A 23,386-nucleotide genomic window follows, 5' to 3' on the forward strand; every position below is an offset into this window, starting at 1 on the left:
CTTCTGGAGTTTACTGTTATTTATGTAGTTACAACACTGCCAGCATACCAAATGATCAGTAAATAAGTTCACATCAGCTATCCAGCACCTCTCCCTATTCTAAAAGAAGCTGGAGTATTTGATATAACCCTGCGTATCCAATTTAATTGGTGGTTCTCCACTATAGATCCCTCCTTTTGCTTGGGTCTCTCCCAGTGGTGCTTGAAATTCACACAACTTGCAAGGGGCCTGTAAGAAGGGCTACAGATACTTTGTCCTTTGAACTAACCATATTTGAAGCTAGCTGCATCCTCTCCGCTAAAAAGAATCTAAGCACTTACAGATTGTCTTTAACTGAATCCATAAAAGGGCTTCAGGATAACCTTGCTTACATTTTTTAGGACTTAGGGAACGACAACATGGTACAAAGTTGCACCACTCCCTTCTTTCCAATCTCTTTCCAACCCACTGTAGCTAAAACTCCTTGAAGCAGTCTTCAAAGCAAGAAAGGGCCTTCCTTGTCCTGGAAAGATCCCACTAAATGCTCTCGCTTTACAGCCTCGCATTTATTTCCAAAATCCGAAAAGTCTCTATAGATTGCCAGTGTACACTCAGCTAGAAACGTCCAAAGGTTTCCTTATGAACCTGCTGCTTTTGCAGCCCTCTCACACAGTGACAGCTGAGACTTCTGGCATGTCCACCAGTGTTGTGTCCAACTGATACCAAATACCGATTCCACAGGATTATCCTCCCCCACCAAGGCTCATTTCACAGCTCCACCTCCTGTTTGGAAATAGGACCTTCCTTTGACAGCCAGCTCTATGATAACAGCACATCATAGGACGCAAGGCTCAGACGTCTGACAGCGCTCCTCAGCTGAGAACAGTGGAATACACTAAATGAAGAACAGATTTTCTGCATAGACGTCACATCCAGAAGCCACATTTGTATAGTTAATTAAGCAACTTTAAACATCCAGTTTTAACATACAGGTAGCTAACACCAAGGAACTAATTTCTAAGAACTATGGAAGCAGAAGTCCAACAGCAGAGGCCGACATATGTTATTTACTGTATTAGGTAGAGTGTGCAACAATAATGGCCTGTATCTTCACAATATTATTTAGCTAGCACATGCAGTTCATTGTCAACTTCAGCTCAACTTCAACAACAGGGACTGTATTTGCCTATGATTATACTTATGTTGAAAGTATTGTGGTAATGTAGAGCAGACCCACTAAAACTAGCTCCCCAGTTCTAAAAATGTGGTGGAAACAAGTGATCTCATTTGTGCTTGAGGTAGAGGCTAATTCTTCCCTCACTTTACTTCTGGTAAAAATGTTTTCTAGCTAAGCATAATCAAGTTATGTTGCGAACATAGCTTAAAAGCCAGCAGTAATTAGTTTTCAATACCTACTGCCGAAGTTGCTAGCTGCCTTGCATAAAGTAAGAGTCAAATGATTTTTTCACCTTACAGTGAGACCCACAGTGAAATGCTGAAATTGATTACACGAAACGTATATTAGTGACGTAAAGTTCAAGTGCAATATGGATTATTTAATTCATACTCTTTAAATATTGTCACATTTCTTAAGTGCAGCCTGCAATAGTAAAGTCATGATTACCACTGTGCATCCTTCCCTTTACTTGGTAAGTTTCCACACTGCCCGCATGATGCAGCTTCCCAGCGTTACAACACTAAGAGGCAACGAGAGAGGCAGCCCCTCATGTTTTCACTATTTGCAAGCCATCTCGCACAAGAACAAGATCCAAGTCTGCCATGATAGAATATTGATTATCTTCTAAAGTTTACTAGCGCCTTTCGTGAAATGAAACAGCAATCCCATTTCTAATAACTGACGATAGCTCATTTAGTGAAGCATTTGCTCTTCAATAATACAGAAAAACCTCAGTATCCGTTCGCAGTAGGCACCACCATCGCACATCAACCCACTTTAAGCTTTGCCTTCATCAAGAAGGCACCCTCAGCTCCGCACGGTATTTTTCAGAAAAGCAGCAGCAGCACAAACAGAAAGGAATAAGCAATTAAAGAGACCATGAAAGGCTATCTAGATACAGATATGTAAACGATAGCTTTACTGAAATGCACACAAGAGACATGACACATCACTTGTCGGTGTTTCGATTCCTTCGATACCAACACAGACCTAAAAGAGCCTGGGGGTGAGGGGGACCAGAGCCCCAGCAGCATTGATTTGGGCCAAGTAAGGGGCTACACTAACAAGGCTCCCACCCCCCCGGGCAGTACAGCAGCAGACAACCCCCCTCAGGTGAGTACTGCGGCACACGTATTCCCGGTGTTCGCCAGTTCAAGCTGTGGGGAGACCTGTCGAAACAAACAGCTGAAAAAACCACCCAGACTCGGTTTGTCACGTCTCAGCTTTGCACAAGGGGGGCAGTCAGGGCAGACGCGGATGGTGACACGGGGAAGACCACCAGGACACCAGCACCGCTGCCCAGGCCTCTCTCCATCTTCAGGAGTACCCGACCGGCCCGGCAGACGCCCGGACTCTCTCTGAGCGGGAAAAACGAGACGGGACCAGCCCAAGCACCCATGCCCGAGCCAAGGTTCTCACGAGTTCGGCCCGAGACAGCTGCGAGGCGACTTTAATTCGAGTTTCTACACAGCGACCCGCTCGTTCGGGGTTCTCCGTGAATCCCCCCCAAGGGCCGCAGCAGGCCCTGCTTCCCCCACCACCCCCGGGGACGCCCCACGACCCGGCCCCGCCGCAGCCGCCCGGTCCCTCAGCCCGCCCGGCCTCCCCGCCTCAGGACGCTCACCGGCCCGCGCCCCGCGCTCCGTCCGCCGCCCGCCGCCGCCGAGTACCGCCGCTTCGCTACCTCCCGCCCGTCACCACCGCCGGCCCGGCTAACGCTGCACCCGCAGTCCCCGCCGGGAGCTGCCTCCCCTACGGCTCCGTCGGTCGCCGGCAGCAGAAGGAGAAGGAGGAGGAAGAGAAGGTAGCGGAGCACCCAAACGCAGGCCGCTGCGGGCGCAGCCATGTTGGCGAAGGCACCACGTGCCGTCGGCGGTCAGGTGACGAGCCGCGCCTTAAAGGGGCAGTGCCGCGTCCCTGAGGGGACGGAGGCGGGAGCTGTGTTCCCTCACCGCCCTTCCCGCCTCCACCCCGGGGAGGTTGTTCGCGCACCTGAGAGGGAACCGAGGTGCTGCCACCTGGCTCGGCCCCCACAGGGACACCCGCCCCACCCCCGGCAGGCACCTCAGGAATCCCGCCAAGAGCAGATGTGTGGTTCTGCCCCGGCGGGCCGGGCCGGGCCGGTCTTACCCACGGGAAGCGCAGCGATACCTGTAGAGTTTGTGTTCTGTCTCCGACAGGTACGTGAGGTTTTGTGAGAGGAATGAGGGAGCAGGGGGAGTACCCGTCACTGGAGCGGGGGGGGGAACACACCCATCCCCGTCAGGCGCACCCCGGGGGGGTGGCCCTGCTGCCCTCAGCCCCTTGTAGTCGTTCCTGAGGTGGATTTGAAGTTTGCCATTCCGTTGCCTAAAAATAACTAGGTGCTGAAGCAGACATGGCCCAAATAAAGCACACAGACCTGCGCTTTTGCAGAGACGCTGTACCCAGCGCTCTGGTACCTAACGGATAGTATTTAATGTATACGGTATTTGGGTTTATTCGAGATGTATGTCCTGTACTTGCTAACGGTTAACATTCCTGAGAAAAATATGTACATGAAATGAATGCAGGTAGATCTGTGTCCCCGAAAATAATATCTTAACTATCCATCCATACAATCCCATGGCACAACACAGTCATTTACTGCTCATTTTGCCTCCATGGGGAAAAAAATAGGGAAATACAGATGCTGCCTTTAAGTATTCCCACCTTGAGATGTCAAAAACTGCAACTAGGGGTTATTGTAGTTGATTATGTTATTTAGCAATATTTATAGTAAGGGGAAGTTCAAGCTGTGTAGGTATTGCTCGGCAGAAGCGAGGACTGGCCCTTTTGTAAACTCTCTTGGAAATCATTGTTAGTAACTTGCACCAAGGATAGTGTTATTGAGGCCTTGGCCTCTGGCTCAGCACATCAGTGGTATTCACGTGTGTTTTAAGCACTTTCTTTCTCTTTTGCAGCAAATCACTGCAACGAATCTGCAGCTGAAGGACAGCCAACAGCATGCAGATAGCACTAATGTCAGAGACACATACAAGGTGCAGGTCTAAGGCCCAAAAAGTAAGTGCTTACGCCTTGTGTTCAATAGCAGTATGTAATGTAAGAGTGTGTACATGCCTTCCTCCTAGGAGAACCCTCGTTTCCTCTGTTAATTGGGGATGACGCAACTCAGCATCATTTCAGAATAAGGACTTAGGAAAAAATAAAGAAATGGTAAATTCCTTGGGCGCTTCTGTTTGTGTATCTGTCCTGGAATTTCGATTTTTCACGCTTAAAAATGGATTTTACCAAATATGACACAACCAGTCTTTATAGCAAAAACATCACCATGGAGGGGGGGAAAAGGAGAAACCTGCTTTCTTTTCTAAGTGAACATCAAATCCTGTTACTGCAGTTTGGGGGTTTTTTTACAGGAGTTTTCAGTGCAGGTGTCTGAGAAGCAGTTTGTAACAAGCCAGGTGAATGGCAACATACTAGCCAAGCAGGTCAGGAACGCAAACATACTTTATAGAGGCGCAATGGCCTCCTGCTTTGCTCTTGGGAGAGGTAGCAATTTGCTCTTAGTAGCAAGAAGCAAATTACTACCCCAGTCTGTGCCAGCTCGGCTGGCTGGGACTTCGTGATCAGAGCAAAGGCTCTTCCCACTCACTGTCCCCCTGCTAAGGAGCTGGGGGAGTAGCAGGTGCACGTGCCTGCTCTCTTGTGTGACATAAATCCCAAGTCCTGCTATCTCATTCTCAGGTAGAAAGGGTGCACTGCTTTTGTATTCCCTCGTACTCATTGCACAGCCAAGGTACACAGCCTAACGCAGATGGTGATCAGCTGTCTCAATCTAGAACTGTCAATATCTTCTACATCAGGGAGCTGGTAATGCCCTTGTTTTCCTTCATTTTTCCTGTGGTTCACTGTAGTTGTTGAAGGTTTTGGTGCTCTATCATGTAAATCTTTACTTTGTGTGGGAGCTTCTGTCAGCTTCTGTGTGGGGCTGTCAGCAGAATGGATCTTCTTTTGGATCCTCCACGATGCTGAAAGAAATCTTTACTCATTCTGTGGCATATTAATTCAAAACATTTAATATGTTTTTTTCCCTATACAGATTAGGACTGTGCAACAAAAAGAAGCATGACCATAGTGAAGGGCACGGGGGGGGGGGGGGAGTGTTTGTTTTGTATTAATACTGGAAAGGAACACTACTCAACTGTATTTGCTGTATGAAATTCTACTGTGTGTAAAATGACGGTGCTGGGAGTCTTCACAAGGATGCATTTCAATTATCCATCATTAGTACCTTTTGCCCTGTGACATACTTAGAAAAGCAACAGAGTGCAGGAAAACAAATGAATACAAATTTAATTATAAAATCAACTCTTGCTGCTTCGGGGTCAGAAAATGTAAACATTCCTTTTATGCTGAAACAGTGATCTTAGCCCCATGCATTAATGAGTCTCTATGAAAACGCGAAGTAAATAGAACTTACTTTCTCCTTCCAAATTTTCGATGCAATTTACTGAAATGACAGCAAGATCTAGGTATCCAAATTCTACAGTCTTCTAGAACTGAAAACGGCCTGCCAGGATAACTTCCCCTTATTAAAACCATGGGATTCTGGCTGTGTAATGATGGAATTCAAGAAAATCAGCTAATTTCCAATGAGCTGGAACAGTTCTCTGGTGTGTCTTGCCCACTCGTTCTCATTACTTACTTTCCTAGAATTCTTTTCTGCATCATTTCTGTACTTCCATTGGGAAGGTTTATGTTCCTTATTCTGTCAGGAGACTAGGTCAAATAATTACAATTACAGTTTGCTTCTGAGCAACATCCAACTTCCAGTTTGTAATCCTGAGGACTTCTGAGAACTTTTGCTGGTGTCATTTATTGATGATGCTTGTGCTCCTAAGTCATTTGTTCACAGGCAGCTAATCTCCTCCACACAGAGTTTAATTATTCTCTTTCCTCGCACTGAGTACACCATGCTTCAGGATTAAGACACTGATTTCACTGTTATTAAAATATTATAGAAATGAGAGACTTCTCAGCACTTAGCTGAAAAGCTGAGATGTTGCCTAGCATTTGTCCCTATTGTTAGCAGTGCTTTTCATCTCCTAGTGCTGCAGTGCTGGCAGGGACAGCTCTGATGACAGAAAGCTTTTGTGATCATCTACCTCATCATGAAGACCAGCCACGAGCAAGATTAGACAGTTTGATCCTTAGAGTCCTGGTGGCTGCCTGGAATATCTTCTGTTCTAATTTTTCTTCCAGGGCTGCTTCTTGTGCAGCTGCACTAACAGCAAAGACAAAAAAAGTGCAAACCCACCCAGCAGGCTGGAGTGCTTTCTGATCGAAATAGTCCAGAGAAGTGAACAGGTAATTGCAAATTAGGTAGCACAAAACAAGAAACAAGGTTCAAAAAGAAGAAAAAGAACAGAGTTGTCCAATAGCAAAAAAAACCCCCATCTCTTGCAAGGTGTTTTCCTGTGACTGAAATCGCGTGTGATTGGGCTAAACATCTATATTATAGCACTCTAAAGACTGAAGTGATATCTACCAAGTAGTATTCTTTTCACGGTTTCCTCTCCGAATTCTTGAACAGTTCTCATTCCTTAGACCCTCTTTGTGTATGTGTGTGTGATCTAAGCCCAACCCCTTGTTTGCTACTGAGTGAATAGGACTCTATTCCCCATCTCGGGGGATACCTGCTATAGTTCACATTATCAGTGAAACAACTGCTTTAAGAGAATAACTCGATGGTACTTCTGAGCATGAATTTTTTCATTCCCAGACTGCCCTACCATTTCATCTCTTCTTAAAGCTGTAAGATGGTAAGAACCTTATGAACTCACTGTGCCTGCAGCAGCATGCCAAAGCAAGTTCCTAAAGAGAAATGGAAACATTTTCCACTGTTGGAAATTTTCATGATTATCTTGTCTTTGCCAGTACCCCTTCAAATCTAGGCAGTTCTTCGCAGTACTTGATCAGTATTTTTTGCTGAAGGGCCTTCAGTAGCACGAACTCCACGGCCTTTGAAGAACTGACCAAGACGCAGAAGCAAACATAGTCCATGAGAGAAAATGTAGCCTTTGATGTTCTACCTTCTGGAGAGGCTGCAAGGTCAGAGGACTGGTAGGCTGCAGAAGCAGCAGGTAACAAAGGACATGACTGCTGTAGGAGAAGCATGGAGAGATGTATGCAACTCTTCGGACAACGAACTGAAGATTTGCAGACTGGGATAGAGCAGGATGTCCTCAGGTCTCCTCTGCACCTCTCCTATGCATCCCATATTCACAGAACTTCATACTGCCAGGTTGAGTGCGGCTGGGGCACCCGTTCGTCCTCTGTCTGGAAAATCCCCCAAAACTATGGCTTACATTACATGCAATTTCTAACATACTGCTGCTGCTCTTATTTAGCACTCGGTAATGAAGATATTTCAAGGCATACTGCTAGCTAGCATAACCGCGAAAGGTGTTCAGTGGGCAGAGCTCTTTGCCACTGGCTCTAGTGATGGTCCTTATGTCACTACCTAAGTGCACCAGACGTTCTAGCCATTCACTGTCCTCAGCCTACTAAACTCATCCAGAGATTAGATTTGATTACACGAGAATTCATTAGGATTACCTAATGATATTAGGCACCATTACTCTGCCAAAGTTCTGATGAGTAATGGCTTGTAGTATCATAGCCATTTATGAAAATCATAGAACTCTATTCACTGACCTTCACTTAAGTTCCAAAGTAACGGGCTTCAACTTCTGCATATTCTTGCTTGACAGCCATAATTACAACTCCTCTGATGTTATTTTTAATGAAGAACCAGTACAGTGGTAGGTTTTGTTGAATCGGACCACTGGCTGATCCGGACTTGTTCCCTTTCTCTGGCGGCGCTCCGCTGCTCTAGAGGGGGAAACAAGCAATGAGCATGGCAGGAGCAGTGACACACCAATTCCTGCTTGTTACCTACGGTAGGTGCGGGTGAAAGCGAGAGGCGGGAAGTGTTTTTTTCACCTTATGCCAATTAAAGTGATACAGCAGTTCTGCAGCGCAAACATTGCATCCACTTCTGCAAGGCACTTTGTGCTGCCAGACATAGCCACGCGTACCCTACAGAGGGCATAAAAATTACAGTGTAATCGTGGACAGTGTATCTTGACTAATATTTTAGGGGCAAATAATTGTGCAATGTAATAAATAAAAGGAAATATCACTTATTTTTTATCACTGCCGGCCACTCTGCCTAAGTTGCGTTGTCAGTTGGTAGACAGGCTTTAAGGTTAGCAGCACCCCTGTGCCAGATGCTCTTACCGAAGAGGTAACCAAGTAAAACTCACTACTTTCAAAGTTTTAAGCTGTTCTGCTGCAAAATAGCTGGTTTACCCCGCTTCCGTACAGCTGACCGTTCTCAGCGAAAGGCTCTGCTCTTCCAATAACTGCATTACCCCAGAAGCGAAAGCAGCGTGTGTAAACCATCTCGCAAAACCTCAATCCCTTACATTCAAGCGCGAGGCTTTCGGCGTCATCCCTCCGCTGTTTGGCACTTCCCAGCCCCTGCCGAGTCCTGCGTTTACTGAGGATTTATTTCTCCCGGCTTGATTTTCTCGCCGTTTTCCTGGCCGGTGTATCCCGCTGCTCCTCGGCAGCGCTGTCCCACCCCTCTCCCGCCGCCCGCCCGGTGCGAGAGCTCTGTGCGAACCCCCCCCCCCCCCCCTCGGGACAAAACACAGCTTCCAGCCCCCAGACTGAGTCCGACCCCCGGTTTTGAGCACACGGCGGGGCCGTGACACCCGGGGCCGGCAGAGTCCCCCGCGGCACCGCCCCGGCCCCGCTCCGGTGGGGTCGCCCCCCCTCCCGCCCTAGCCCGCCGGCGCGGAGCACGCCGGGAGTTGTAGTCCCGCGGCGCGGTCTCGCCGGCGGCGGCGCTGCGCCGGCAGGACTCGGCTACCCAGAGTGCCCCGCGGCGGTATATAAGGGGCGGCGGGCGAGCTCCGAGCGCAGTAACCATGTGGATGTGCGGCTGAGGCGGCGGCGGGCTGGGGGGGAAGCTCGGCGCAGCCTCCATCCTAACGGGACCGGGCAGCGCCGCGCCGACAGCATGGGGCTGCCGAGCCGCCGCTAGCCCGCCCCGCCGCCACCGGAGTCAGGTAGGGGCGGGCAGGGGCTGAGGCGGCGGCTGGGGAACGGGAGGGGGGGGGGGGGGCGAGCCGAGCCCGCCCCGCTCCGCTCCGGCCGCCGGGGCAGCCCCCCTTCCCCTTCCCCAGGCCGCCGCTGGGCTGCGGGCGCGGGGCGGGGGATGGAGCCGCTGGGGCTGGGCCGGCGGAGCGGTGCTCGGCGGGGATGCCCGGCCGCGGGAGTCCCCGCAGGACGGGGCAGAGAGTTCTCCGCCTTCCCGGTTCCGCGGTGCCCGCTGGCGCTCAGTCGTGCCGGGCGGAGGGGTGAGGGCTGCCGCCCCCCGGGCCGGGGCCGGGGGTCGCCGGCCGGGGCCCGGCGCAGCTCCTCTCCGCGGGACGAGCGAGGCCTCGGCGGTGGAGCGGCGTGTCCGCTCCAACTTTGCCCGTGTTTTTCCTCTGCTAGTTGAGGCACAGTTGCAAGGGATGTTTCGCGTTATGTAAACAGTTGCGAGCGCTGATGGGGACGCGGCTACGGGCGATCGTTATTCTGAAATGGTCGCAAGCTGGGCAACTGCGGGTGGATGTTTCTGAGGGTCTCGCTTAACTGGTCTGACGGGCCAAATATTTAGCTGTTTCCTGGACTACGATAACTGGACTTCAGCGGGGGGGGAGGGGGCAGATGTGCATTCCCCATGTACGTGGGATGTGCCATAATTGCGAGCGGGTTCACGTCTTCACGCCAAAAGCTCAACTATTGCTAGTTACGCTGGTTGTTTTGGGGCTGAAGGCTGCCTTGCGGCTCCTCTGACTGTGCAGAGAGGTGACATGTGCCTGTTGCTCCACGGACCCGTGTTGTGTTACCCTGGGCGCAGGGGGGGCTTTGCTGTGGAGCTGCATGCAGTAGTGGGCTCGACGCAGCGGCAATGGCTTGGGGTCGGTCAGGCTTTCCCCTCTAGTATAAAACCTCTTTGCCCCATGTGGGTTCAGTCTGGCTCACAGTAGTTTGTATAAAAAAAACTCCAACAGGTGAAAGGTTTGAATTACTGCGTAAAATGCATTGCCATGCGCGCCGTGCAACAGTTTGCATGTGCCCGCTCAACTGCAGATGGATTGGGCTGTGGTGTTGCTGCTTGCAAATCAGGAAGGGAGAACATGGCTAATACAGTCCAGATCCTCGCCTTATGAAGATTTAGTGGCTTGAAGTCGTGCGTGGAGTAGTGTGTGTGTGTGGTAGCCGTTCATTTTATTTATTAATGAGGGCCAGTACCTGTGCGTGTGTTTTATTTCTTAAACATGCACTTTGTTATTTGTCTTTGAGTTTCTTTTCCTGTGCTCGGAAATTTGCCTTGTATCCCAGGACTTCCAAACCTGTTGAGCCAAAAGACTTGCTGACCCAGAGCCCAGTCCAAAGGCCCACATCTGAATTGCTTTCCTCCCAGGGTTCAGCTGCATGAGTGTGGGATGCGATGTGAAGCCAGTATCCCTTTCTTTCCCTCAGTGGTTTCTCTGTGGCTCAGTTAACGTGCTACCAGGCACTAGGTTTTTTTGTTTATTTTCTGAACCTGTACTTTAAGCCAATTTCCTCGCACAGCGAATATTCCAGGTTCTAAATGCTCAGTGGTTTTGCCGGTGTCAGGTCGGTGCTTGAAACAATAACGGTATTGCATGACGTCATGACTGTAGGAAAGCATTGGTTGCCCAACACTGGTTGTTCAGAATGTCAAGAAGACTGGTGGCATCGATCAGGCCGAAAATTCTGGTGTAACAGGACACTTGACGAAACAAATGTGGAAGTTGACCGCTAAGGAAACCAGCGACTTGAAGTGGTGTGAGTGCGTAGTGGTCAGTGTGTGTAAACCAAAAAAAGGAGTCATTGTGGAAATGAAAAACACAGTTCCAGTGTTTTTTAAAACAGCTGTTAGAGGAATGCTGTCAAGTAAGCTGTTTGCTGAGCTGATTATTTCTAGTGTGTTCTTTAAGCCATCTTCTGTTTGTCAATAACAGGTTTTTTTCTTGTTAAAATACGTTATTCCACCCTGAGATTAAAGTGTTTGCTTAGGCGAGTTTTTTCCCCATCTGCTTGTTTTGCAGCGTTAAGCCTTGAAATACGGAGTGGTTTCCTTTTAGAGGGGGTTCATAAATTAGGAAGTAAACAAACAGCAAGAGTAACTTTGGTTTGCCTTTGCAATCATGGGGTGGAGCTTAACTGTGGGAAATAGTATATTTTTCTAAGATTAGACAGTCCTGAATGCCATCGTTGGAAGGTGGAAGAGGCCCTAGTGAAGAGCACTGAAGGGGTGAGCACTTGGTCGGTGCGTTTCTTTGGTGACTGCTGTTGGAGCTGCAGGTCTGGGTGAGAACAGGTGGATGAAGGAGGTGTACTGGGGCTGATAAACAGGGTGGCGGGTGGTGTAAACGACAGCTGTGGTCTCTGGTTATGAACGAGGGGTTTAACGTGATCTTATTCATGGCACCATCAGTCAAACTCAAGTCCTGGCAGCTCACAAGTGCCATTGCAACTTAGAGCGAGACTTGCAAACCATGATGTCCTGCTGTTGTGTGGTGTGAGGTCTTGGTCTAATTTTATAATAACTTTTCTTGTAGAGGCAATGCTGAATGAACATTACAATGTGGCAGTGTGAGAAGGTGGCCAGTCACCTGCAAGGATGGCAGATTTTGGATGAAATGTGCAAGCAAGGTTCCAGCTCCTCCAGTACTCTGTGTGTGTGTGCTGGGGAAAGGTAACAGTCCTGGTGGTTCATCAAATACCTACTGGTGTGGTCCAGAAGCCAATTCTGGAAGCAGAAGCTCCTTTCAGCTGCTTCCTGTAAGATGAGCTGATCTCTCCTGATAAATTGATGAAATGGACAGTATTGAGGTGAAACGTCTTTTTTGGTGTTATAAAGCAGGTGTAAAACAGGACCCAGGTGTCTGGGGCTCTTGTCTTGTGCCTGCCCTTGGATGAAGCAGTCAGAAGAGCAGGTGTAGCCTGTTCTGGTTGTTTTGTTGACTGTGCTGTTCCCCTGTGATGCTGTGCATGGTAATTCTTCAGTGCATAGCGTACTCCTTAGGACTATCTGATGTGTCAAGTTGCAGAGAATACTGGGAGTCTTTGAGACATTATTACCCCATAAATATAAGATAGTTGTAGGACTATGTCTTGAAGACGGGAGCAATCTCAAGATCCCGTGGGAGGTGGGATAAGGGTAGTGGCTCTGTAGTAGCTGGTAGACGAGCTGCTCGCTCGCCTGTGGGTGAGTGTGAGGGAAGGCAGCTTCACCAAAGCAGCTTATGGAGACCAGAGGGGTTTAGAGGTAGAAAATGGTGTGCTGCTAGAAGGTTACGTAAATGTAACATTTCTGTCACAATGCAACGGCAGTATTAATCCAGTTTTGTAAAAATCTGCCTTACGGTACACTCCAAATTAGTTTCTTCTGCTGCTGAGATAGCACCTTCACTAGTTTCTGTTGCTTCAGTAGCCTCGAGCCTTTTTTCTGCTTTTTTTGTGTGATAATACAGAAGATGAATTAAAAGCCATTGAGCAGTTTCGTATAGTGGCCTATGCTGGGTACAGGTAGGTACTGCTTTACTGGGTGCTGTAAAGGAGAAGACTTGAAAAGCTAGCAGACAGTATCTCTGGGCTGCTAAGCCGGATCCCGTCTGTGTCCGTAGCAATTCAAAATGATTCCTGTGCTCTTCCGCTGTGCATCTCCCAGAGGCTGCTGCGGGAGACAGGATGCCAAACAGCACAAGCTTTGTTCTGGCTCAGTATTCCTTTCTGATTTCTGTTCCCAACAGGCACTACAAAAGTGCTACAGCAGTTATTGCCTGGTTCTCTGTCTTGGCAGGGATGGACAGTGGCTGGGTATGGAGGCAGAACCCTCTTTCCAGGGTGCTGCAACTGCTCATGGGCAGAGGCAACCGCAGGAGGCGTGTGTTATTTTTGCTTGTTCTGTACCTGTTGAGAAAGTACATTTCCAAGTCTTCAGAGCAGTTGTGTTTTATGGGACCAAATTCCTTTGGGGGAAAAAGATTTACGATAAAATGAAAACTACAGGAACTCTAATTCAAATGAGGAAAGCTGCAAAATTCAGTTGTGGATTCTGAACTCAGACGAGTTTCATTTTCATAGTTGTGGTTTTGGTTAAGCCTATCAAAACTTAGATCAGAACTCCTTTTTCCTTCCTAACAGTGTTGTATGGAGAATAAAATGTCACTTCAGATCCGAGCAAGTTAACCCTCTAGAGAGAAAAATGTGTTAGAAATGTGCATGGAAGTGTGTGTTATTTAGTTGATTTATGGCTTGTGGCAATGTAACTGCATCCTCACGTGCCAGAGTGCCAACATGAGGATTGTTGCAGAAAGCTGAGTGTTCGTATCTCACTGACCATTCAGCTGAACAGGTTATCAAAGGATGGTGAATAGCTCTGAGAAAACTGAATTCCAGATGAAGCAAATTTCTGGTTTAGGATGTTAGATAATGTTTCTGCTTTTGGAGTAATCTGATGCTAAGCTATAAGGAAAGGGGGGTTGGGTACTGGATCCAAATGTGATGATGTACATAAACTGTTCATTCTGTCCTCATCCCTGCCGCATGCTTGATGGCTGCAGTTAGAAGATGGTGATTTCCGTGCATATACATGTAAGAAATTTCTCATCACAGTAGGCCGAAAAATGGCTACTGCCAAAAGGCTGTGGCTTTTCTTTTTTGATTTATGGGAATTGTTTAGTAGCAGTTTAATATGAAACTTTTACAAACATTTCTTTTGTGCCTTGGCCCATCCTGTCGACTTCAGAAATTCAGAAATCTGCCAAGAAGTTCTGAAGAAAGAAGTTTTGATTGCAGTCTGATATGTCCCGTCTGCATCCCACTCTGAGAAGAGACGCATGGACACAAAGGTGGATACATACCTGAGTTGGCTGATGATGCTTGATCTAAAGGGTTAATTGAAAACTTATGATTAAAAAAACTCTGCAATCCTTGGCCACTCCTCTGTCTGTAAGGGTTAAGTAGATTCAGTTGCTAATGCTCTTTATGAGATAAGGTGGCGCAGCATTTTGAACCTTTGCTTCAGAAGAACGGCTCGTGCTTGCATTCTAGAAAATTACTGTTGGGGGGGCCAACACGTACAAGTCAACCTGGGAACTGGAGCCTTCATCTGTAAAGGAGCCCAGCCCATCGGGTGTTTCTAGATCAGCAGGGCTCAAAGTAGGTCCCCTGGCCACCAGTGGTTCTCCACATGTGCTCATCATGTGCCGGTAGCGGCTCCTCCTCTTCGGCTGCTTGTCCCAGGCACTTCGGTTTTAGCCTGCAGACCCGGGTGCCTGCTGAGGCGTCTAGGAGGGAAGAGCAGCGAGCTTACCCTTGTCAGGGCTGCTGCGTCTGGAAGGCGAGTGAAGACTTAGAAGCCTTCAATAGGAGAGACTTGCTAGCGGAAGAAAAGCATTAACTTCATTGCCGGTGGAGACCCCAGGCTACCAGGAGACATCCAGCAAAGCCCAGTCGTGGAAAACGACACCGGTGCCACCATGGAGGCCAGAGAACCTCCACCAAGGTGCAGTATTGGCGAAGGGAGAAATGGGAGGTGTAGGGCACAGGAAGGGTGAATGTGTTGGGCCGGTGGGGTCAGAGGGAGATGAGCAGACGCAGGCGGATGAAGGCTAGTGAGACGGACAGACAGAAGGACAATAGTTTGGTAGATTTAGGGAGTATTGCATTTGCTAAAGAGTGTGTATCTTGTGAGGAAGGAAACTTGGAGGCTTGATGCGAGGAACAGGGCTGTAGGAGACAGCCCGTTCTGTGGTGAAGCCTCATTAGATACATGGCCATGCAAAATGAAATTGGAACTGTTCTGTACCCTCTTCTTCCCTGGCCATTTTTCTTCCTTGGCCAAACTCCAGTTGGTGTTACAAACCAAGCTTGCTCTCTTTCCCCATGACGTTGGTTGCCCTGGTTCTTTTGGCATGTTCCAACTCTCTCCTTCTAATAGAAATATGCTGGAAAACATTGTGTGCTTGTAGGGGCCTCATCCAGAGGCTGACGTCTAAGCTGCCTTCTCCCATCAGGGCTAGAGCCAGCAAGTACGAACTTCAGTAAGTATCAACTTCAGTAAGTGCTTCTTACTTTTAATGGGATTAAAAAGATGCTGTCAGGTCATACTTTGTTTGAAACAAGAAATGGGTGTTTTCTCCTGACAGTGTATCTCTAATAGATTTTCTTTTTTCAGCTTTCTGCAGATGCCTGTCAATAGGATCCATCAGTTGTGTTTCTTACATCAGTCTGATGGCTGCTGTATAAGATGCTGCTGTCAAAGTGTAACTTCTGCCTAGCGCGTTGTTATGAGTATGTTACTTTCGACCTGAATTTTCTGTAACTAGCTCGTCTGGTTGCACTGGCCAAATAAAAGAAAATGCAGGTGCTCTTCCTGAGGAGAAAAGGATGTTGTGCATGTTTGCTTTCCTGCATTGAGAATTTATTGAGGTTTAAGTTGACAAAATGAGTTACTTAATCAGTTTGTCCCTTTTTCTTAAACTGAATTCTGTTGCACCTATGAAATAGTAACTTCTAAATAACTTCGTCATTGATATGGTAAAAAAAAAAAAATTAAAAAATTTATCTGTGGAGTGGCAAATAGTATGAATAGAACATAATTAACTTGGCCATCATCTTGCTGTATATGAATTTACACGCCTCTTCCAACTTCCTTTGAGAAAAGGGGGAAATGTATGCTTGAGTAGATGTGCAATGAGACTGATTTTCCTCCTGGGAGAAGAGGGGCAGTGTGCACGGGTGGATGGGGATTCAGGAGACCTGGATTCAATTCTGGGCTCTGAGTCTGACCCACTGCATGTCCTTGAGAAAGTCATAGTGCTGTGCTGCTCCCTCCTTCTCCTCTCCCACACCCTCCATCATGCCTGCTCAGACTGCAAACTATAGAAATATCTTCTGCGTTATAAGCGTTAGGAGGAAAAATACTTTCTCTGAGAAAGTGCATTTCTCCTCTTTAATCTAACGGTTCATCGAATGACAATTTGTTGGCAGATAGCAGGCTCCTGGACATGAAAGGTTGCAGTTAAATGGAAAACAAGATCATGTGGTAGATAAACGTACCATGCTGATATTTTTTTTTAATGTGTAATCTCTAAAATGTGCATAAAATTAGCACTGCTGAACCCTCTCAAAACCTAATGCAACTCCTGAGCTGCCTCCCACTGCAAGTGTGCGAGGGTGAGGATCCCGACATTCGAGACGGCGTGGCTATGGGTCCCCTGTGCTGCTGCTGTTTTCCACATGCTATGAACAGCGTTGGTGGTTGAGAAACTGCAGAATTTTGCTCTGCTGTTGAGTTGGTGCTCATCTGAGGAGTGAACGAACTTCCCTGAGATGGCCCGCTCGGTGCGTGGCACTTACCCCAGCTGCCTGTGCTCTGCTACCCAAAATCTGTTGTATTTGTCTTTCCCTGGTGTGTGCAAAGAGCTGCTTTTAGATTTGCTAAGTCAGAAGCTTTGCAAATGACAGCACTTCGTCCTGCAGCCCCAGAAGAGTGATTATTCACTAGATGATCTTTTAAATAGAGCACTTCCTCCTTGCTTTGGCTGTTTTAATGGGATTCTTATGAATCTTTCTCACAGCCCTCAGGGAGGAAACGGCCTTTTTTGTTGTTGTTGAAATAAGAATGGGAAACATCAGGTTTTGGTCTCAGTTTTTAAAAAGTTAGATGCACCTGTAAAAATAGATACAGAATGCTGGGTGGGTGTTATCCAGAAAAACATGGAAATCATTAGAGAAATGTAGGAGAAACATTGGATCAAGCCTATAGGGCCAAATTTTCGGCCAAGTAATCTTATTGTAAAGTTTGGGTTAACCAAATTTTTTAAGAACTGGACTTTCACTTAAATCTAGGGAGCCAGGGTTTGGGTGCATTTAAAAAAAATGTTAGCTTGCTTGGCCTGATTTACAAATATTAAGGACCCAATTCCATTTGATTCAAACACACTGACTTACCTGGTCTTGTGGGTTCTCAGTTGATCAAGTCTTGATGTAATATTACCGCTATCTTTTAATTTGTGGATGGTTCTTCACATGCATGGCAATAGCTTATGCCATTAAGTAGTCCTTTATGCTTGCTTTTTTGTTGTCTCTCTACTCTTAAACTCTGATCTTTTTTTCTGTTAAAAAGTGAAGCAAAATTAAACTTGCTCTGTGGTGTTTCCTGTCTGCAGGAATGAAGTTGAAGCAGTTAAGTATGGTTTGAGATTCTATTCTTGCCTAAACAACCTAAATAGCGAAAAAACCTTTGATAAAGTGGTGCTCCAATTTCTGTAACGGTACATATAAAATTGCCAGTCTCTATTTAATTGAGCACTAAACCACAGTGAAAATATGATAATAGAGAACTGAGTACATCATGAGACCTGCAAGGCACAGCAAGGAGCTTTTTTGCTCAAAACAAACATCATTAGAACCATCTTAAAAAGATTAAGTAATTTGTATCCCAGTTGCTGGAAATCAAACTGTAAGCAATAAGACATATTTGGTCTCGTTTATTTTACAAATAGGATTTGCAGTCATAGGTTAAAGAATTAAAATCCCACACGAAGTGGACACGTGAGACACGGTATCTGCAAAATAGCTTCAGATTCTCTGAAAAGCCTTTCAGCATTAAATTGCTTGACAGGAGGAATAGCATACTGCAGAAATCTTGTTACAAACAGTCCCTGTAAGGAGGGACTTCAAAAGGGGGCCTTGACTCCGCTATTCAAGGAAAGCAAACTTTCAGCATTGCTCTGAAGCCTGTTTTTTCTAACTTAGCATCAAGATCTAGATGAGTGATGGGAGAAATTAGCCTGAGATGTTTACAAAGCAGTTGCATTTCCTATTCTGAGATCTTCAAAAAGCAGCTGTCTCATTAAGGTATTTGATATTTAACAGTCAGTTTGATTTCTAAGTGTTTTCACTGTTAATTCTGCTTTAACTGCCATTATGAAATGTGTTTTCATGAGAAAATGGATTGAAAAATGTCTTGGAGTTGGATTTCAGTGACTATATCAAACTTATACGGGCTTATTCAAGGCCATCAGGCTAAGCATATGATCTGCTTGTGCCCTAAAATATGACTGAGTCCTTTCAATCTTCCTGAAAGCCACTGGAAACAGTTATGAGGAAGGGTCTGCAGGACTTCACCTTTGGTTCAGAGAGGAACGGTAGTGCTGGTGGTAAAGGGCTTTGTACAAACCTTGTCAAAGTGCTTAGTTTGCATTTCAAGATTGATTCTTTTTCATTGGCTTTTGCTATATGAAATGCAGCTTGTTTTGAGGATATGCACCAGATAACCTATAAGCAAGAAAATAATAAAAAATGAGCCCCATAATTAATGGGACTTTCTGTTCAGTCAGAAGACCAAACTCGCGGTCTTGTGATACAGATTTGTGTTCACCAAAGCAGTACAGAGTAGTAGGGGAAAGGCAAGTCCTAAAACTCTTGAGGTGAATAGAAAGTTTTCCTGGGTTTAATTCGCTGCTTCAATGTAGCTAATGCATTTTCAGATGCAGTCCCATAGAGCAAAGCTATAGACTGGCAAAATGACTTGTAAAGCAGTACCTTGCAATTCATGTGAAATTCGGCAGGTTTCTGTATTTATATTTTGGGGGGTAGCTTCTTAAACAGAGACTTAATTTTATTTTCCTGTGCAGATAAACTGTATATAAAATATATTTAAACCCACACTAACTTTTTTATAGATAATATGCATGAGGAGGTCATCACCAACATAATTAAATTCAAGCTGTCAAGGCTTAAAAAATACTGTAGAATGTGTTCATCTCTCAGGTAATTTTTGATGTCTATGGATAGCTAATAGCCTGCTTCTCAATGCACAGTCCATTTTAGTTCACGTTTCATTTCTCATCTTAAAAATTAAGTCTGTCTTTCTGTCTGTCAAAATTAGAGTCTTCAGTTTAGTGGGAGAAGAATGTTGTTTTAAAAACTTGTGTTGCTGCTGTTGGTATTGCTGCCACCCGAGTTAACCATTGTAATATTTGTTTGGAGAAACCTGACTCACCTTTGCTAGACTTGTATGCTAGTATTGCCATGCTGCTGTCGTTTCCTTATCAGAGTACTTCTTTATGTTTGATTTTTCAAGTAGGTTTACCTAGAATGAATCTTGTTTTCCCCCAGTGTTTAAGTGGAAGAGGATGACAATGCTTCATGTCCAGGAGACTGCCGTGTTACAGCTGGAACATGACGGGTTTCTTGCAGGACTCCCCTCTCCTGCGTGGATGCGGGAATGCCATTAAAACAGGGATTGTGCGTAGCAATAACTGCAAACGTTCTCTTAGGGCCATCCCCTCGTCTAGTATTAATCGATTGCTCTTGGTACTGGCACGTATCTAAAATAAATAAATTGCAGTGTAATTCTTGTATTTGTCTACTGAGCAGTGTGCTTGTGCTTTTAGCCGTAAGAGCCAAGTACGGAGCACGTGTGTGAGAATCCTCCTGCCCTGCTCTTCCAGGGGCTCCTGGTGGTCATCTCATGTCTTTGGGCAATGCAGTGCAGGAAGGGAAGCATCCCCTTCCCGGCCAAGGGGACAAGCACGGATGCTTTGGCTGACGTGTCCAGGCGGGAACCTGTTCTCTGAAGTCCCTGTGGTCCGCCTGCGCTATGAACTTGGGATAAATGTGCCAGGGCTGACAGATTTTTAGAGCCTCAACTTCTGGGTTCTCCAGCTGAAGATGCCCATAGAGGTCTGATTTTGAGGGGATTAGCGTGGTCAGCTGATGTTGACAGAGCTGTTTTGAAAAGCTTTTCAAACTGGGTACCTGGAAATTTTGCTCTTGAAAACCTTCCAGTTCTACTTTTTGTCTCAGATACCCCAGTTGTCCTTCTCGTCAAAGGTGGGAAATAAGCAATTTGTGGTAGCTGATCATTTAGTGTTTAATGCAAATAATTGATCAATTAGTGGAGTAATTTTGTTAGGTGTCATAAGTCCCTTGTGAGGAGAGTATGAAAGCAGCTTTGAAGTAAGCTAAATCAGTTTAGAAATTATTCTCTTTACTTGTAAATCTTGTATGTAAGGAGGCCTGTTGGGTCATTTAGTCCCTCACTCCATCTGTGAGTTCAGCATGTTCCTGAGCACTGGCCAACCTCAGAAACAGCATGTTTAAAGATAAATGTCAAGTGGACTGACCTTTGGTATTCAGTTATTAAAGAATGTAATAGATGTAGACAGTGTTCATCATACCAGTTTTGACTGTGGGTAAGCCTTAGGATAAACAGGTATTTTACAAAGAGGCTCACCCTTCTTGGAACTGGCAGCGTGCTTCGTGAGAGCAGTGGAGGCATGATCCATCCGAGTATCTCCTGTTGCGTTGGAGATAACATCACGCTGATCGGCGTTTAAACAGTATTCAAAAAGAATACAAGAAAGGGATGAGTGGGGGCTTAAGTGCTAAATACTGCATGCCTGAGAAAAGCCTTAAAAAATAAGGTTATTGTAGCCAGATGAACCCTTTCGTAAGCCTTAACTCCAGCAAAGCTGATGACCAGCAGGAAGCATGAGGAGCACGGCTCTCCTGTTCGGGAATAGAAGAGGCTGGAGTTCAGCGGTGCTGCGGGCAGCCTGCACCCTGAGGTGCACAGAAGCAGAACCTGACTTTGTAGTGATGGCTTTGCGAGCTTGCCCAGAAAAATTTACAAAGGATCTGGTGAACAGAGCAGCAATTAAATTCATCATGCCGTGTACCTGAACTACTTCCAGACTTAAAACTACCTTTCTGTTACCCATAACCATATAATGGTTATAGGTAAAGGTGCTAAACATTTTATTAATGGAAATATCAATAAATTGCAAAAGGGCTTATTTTAGGGGTTTACACTATCATGGTATGTCAGGGTTACAATATAATGGTATATGACATGGTATGTTGGGAACTTCCTCAGTAAAGAAAATACAAGATAATTGAGGCCATATTCTGGAAAGTAATGCAGAAATTTGGTTGTCCACCCTTGGGTCTGGTTTTGGTCAATGGTCTGAGATAATTTTTTTTGCCAAGAAAAAATTCTTCTCTTTAATGGAAGTCAATAATTTTGACCTTCACATTCTTTTGGGAGCAGCTGTGGTGAGCATCTGCCACTTCCAAAGGAAAAATGATGTAGTCCAGTAAAGTAATCCCCCTCACACCCCGAACAGGATACCTTAAATGCCATTACAAAAAGGGGTCGTTTGGAAGTATTGACATTTCGTGTTGCCTTAGATATCTTTTTCTTTGGGCTGTATTAATTTAGGGCTGAGCTTAATTTTGAGGGCTTAAAAGTTTTTTGGTATGAAGTTCGTAGTTAACATCCAAGTCAGGAAATGAAGAAAGCTGTATTTCTAGTGATGCTAATTCAGCCACTCAGCATATTTCTGTATGTTTTGTCACATGTATCTTGAAATAGGTAGTGATGTTTTTCTGTCCACTTATCAAAAGAGAATGAGAACGGACTGTGTAACATATGCAGTGACTGAAGGACTTGGCGTTAAACAAGCAACCTGAAGCCAAATGGTTTGCTTCTGTATGCACAGAGATTTGATTTCAGAGGAGCTGAGACTTCTTTACCCTGCATATGAACTTGGCCCGTTATCTTTTGTTTTTCCCGAATTTGTTTTTAATTGTACAAATGACACAGGAATTTACAGGCATGAGAATGTCTATAATGTGCTTTGACCTAATAATAATGAAAGTTGTTACTATTACCACCACCACAAATACTTTGGTGGTGAGGCGGTGAGGAGGGAGGGATAACTGTTTGCAGCTTTTCAGAAGAAAAGCATAGCTTCAGGTTTTTGCTTGCACTTTCATATCTGCAGTGCATTATTAACATCAGCTTCTAAATCTCCATGAATCTGTCCTTGTTGAGCTCCAGCCTTGCTTAATAAACTTGATCCTTACACTTCTGGTAAACAAGATAATGTTCAGTGAAAGAGAATATTTATCCCCTGTACAATGTCAGGGCTGTGCTCTATAATGAGCGTAATTTCCTGCTGCTTAGTTCTCCTAGTGGCAGACCATTTAAAACTGATTTGTATGTGATGTTGGAGAGGGTGAAAGTGTTTTCAATTATTTTCCCTTAAATCTGGGAAGTCTGGTCCTGGGCAGTTTTCACTGGCAGGGCTGCCTTGCAGAGCGAGTCACCAGCCTGCGAGAAGGAGCAGCTTGGAAGAGCTGCGTTACTGCCTGCTGTTTGAAACCTCAAGCACAGAAAGCTATTTCAGCGTTTTGAACTTGGTGATCAAAAAGCATGGCTTAGGAGGATCTCCAAGAAACCAGTAAATGGCCTTGGAAAAGACGTCTTTGAAAAATCTATTCAGTTGGGCTTCTTTTTATCTGGGCTCATGTTGTTTGTCTGTCTCTTTGTTGCTGTGACAGATAGAAACTCGCTTTGCTATATTTATTTAAATGGCAGGTACGTCCTGTATCATTAGGTCTGGGATTTGGGGCTTTAAAGAAAATAAGGATAGTTCTTAATACTTGGAAGTTGACAACCCTAAGTGGCTGTCTCCTCAGTGTTACATTTAGGCAATCTTTTTTGAAAACAGGATTGAAGTATTCCTGCTTTCACAGGGATTTGGCTGCCTGATACATACATAGTTTAAGGTATTTGACTCTGAAAAATCTTAAAGCTTTTACATGCAAAACTGTCGTCCATCATATTCAGTGGGTCTTCACCTAATGCTGTCTTTGGGACTGCAGATGTAAGCAGGTGGCTACCCTGGTGTTGGTCAACGTCAATATTTTGACATGACCAAAAAAGTATTGACATCAATCATGTCAATATTTTACATTACAATTCCCACAAGCACCACTCCAGTACACCAGAGGACCTTTAAAATATGCTCAAACCTACCTTTGATTCTGACAAAGAAGCTGGCAAAGAAATGTGTTGTTATTTACATGGTACAAATAATATGTCTTAAACTGAGGCAGCCCACTCTTCTTCTCCCTTTCCCTCTCGCAGATGGGATGAAACGGGTCAGTACGCCTGGACCGAAATGGCTGTGAGCATCTGTTGGGACAAATATGGCTACCCGTAAAATTCCCACACCGAAGGGGATGCCAGTAGCTGCCTTTTTTTTCCCTAGTTTATTTTTCTAAGCAAGCATTTTG

General features: G+C 45.7%; 2 protein-coding genes across 14 annotated transcripts in view; one reads left to right on the forward strand and one right to left on the reverse strand.

Annotated features, from left to right (window-relative positions):
* The window catches only part of SUMF1 (sulfatase modifying factor 1), a 39,098-nt gene extending 36,084 nt beyond the window's left edge, over positions 1–3,014 (reverse strand). For 2 of the 3 annotated variants that reach the window (XM_052778082.1, XM_052778084.1), the window contains exon 1: positions 2,781–3,014. In XM_052778082.1, coding sequence (XP_052634042.1) covers positions 2,781–3,002 — 222 coding nt within the window. In that variant the 5' untranslated portion in view covers positions 3,003–3,014. The remainder of the gene's footprint in view (positions 1–2,780) is intronic. The other variant, XM_052778083.1, reaches the window with a different exon arrangement.
* A 40-nt stretch (positions 3,015–3,054) lies between these two features.
* The window catches only part of ITPR1 (inositol 1,4,5-trisphosphate receptor type 1), a 185,799-nt gene continuing 165,467 nt past the window's right edge, over positions 3,055–23,386 (forward strand). For 10 of the 11 annotated variants that reach the window (XM_052778068.1, XM_052778071.1, XM_052778077.1 and 7 more), the window contains exon 1: positions 9,140–9,273. The gene's annotated coding sequence lies outside the window, so the exon portion shown is untranslated. Of the gene's footprint in view, positions 3,337–4,098; positions 4,199–9,139; positions 9,274–23,386 lie in introns of those variants that run through there. The other variant, XM_052778069.1, reaches the window with a different exon arrangement.

The sequence above is a fragment of the Harpia harpyja genome, chromosome Z (assembly GCF_026419915.1).
Source record: "Harpia harpyja isolate bHarHar1 chromosome Z, bHarHar1 primary haplotype, whole genome shotgun sequence".
Lineage (NCBI taxonomy): Eukaryota > Metazoa > Chordata > Aves > Accipitriformes > Accipitridae > Harpia > Harpia harpyja.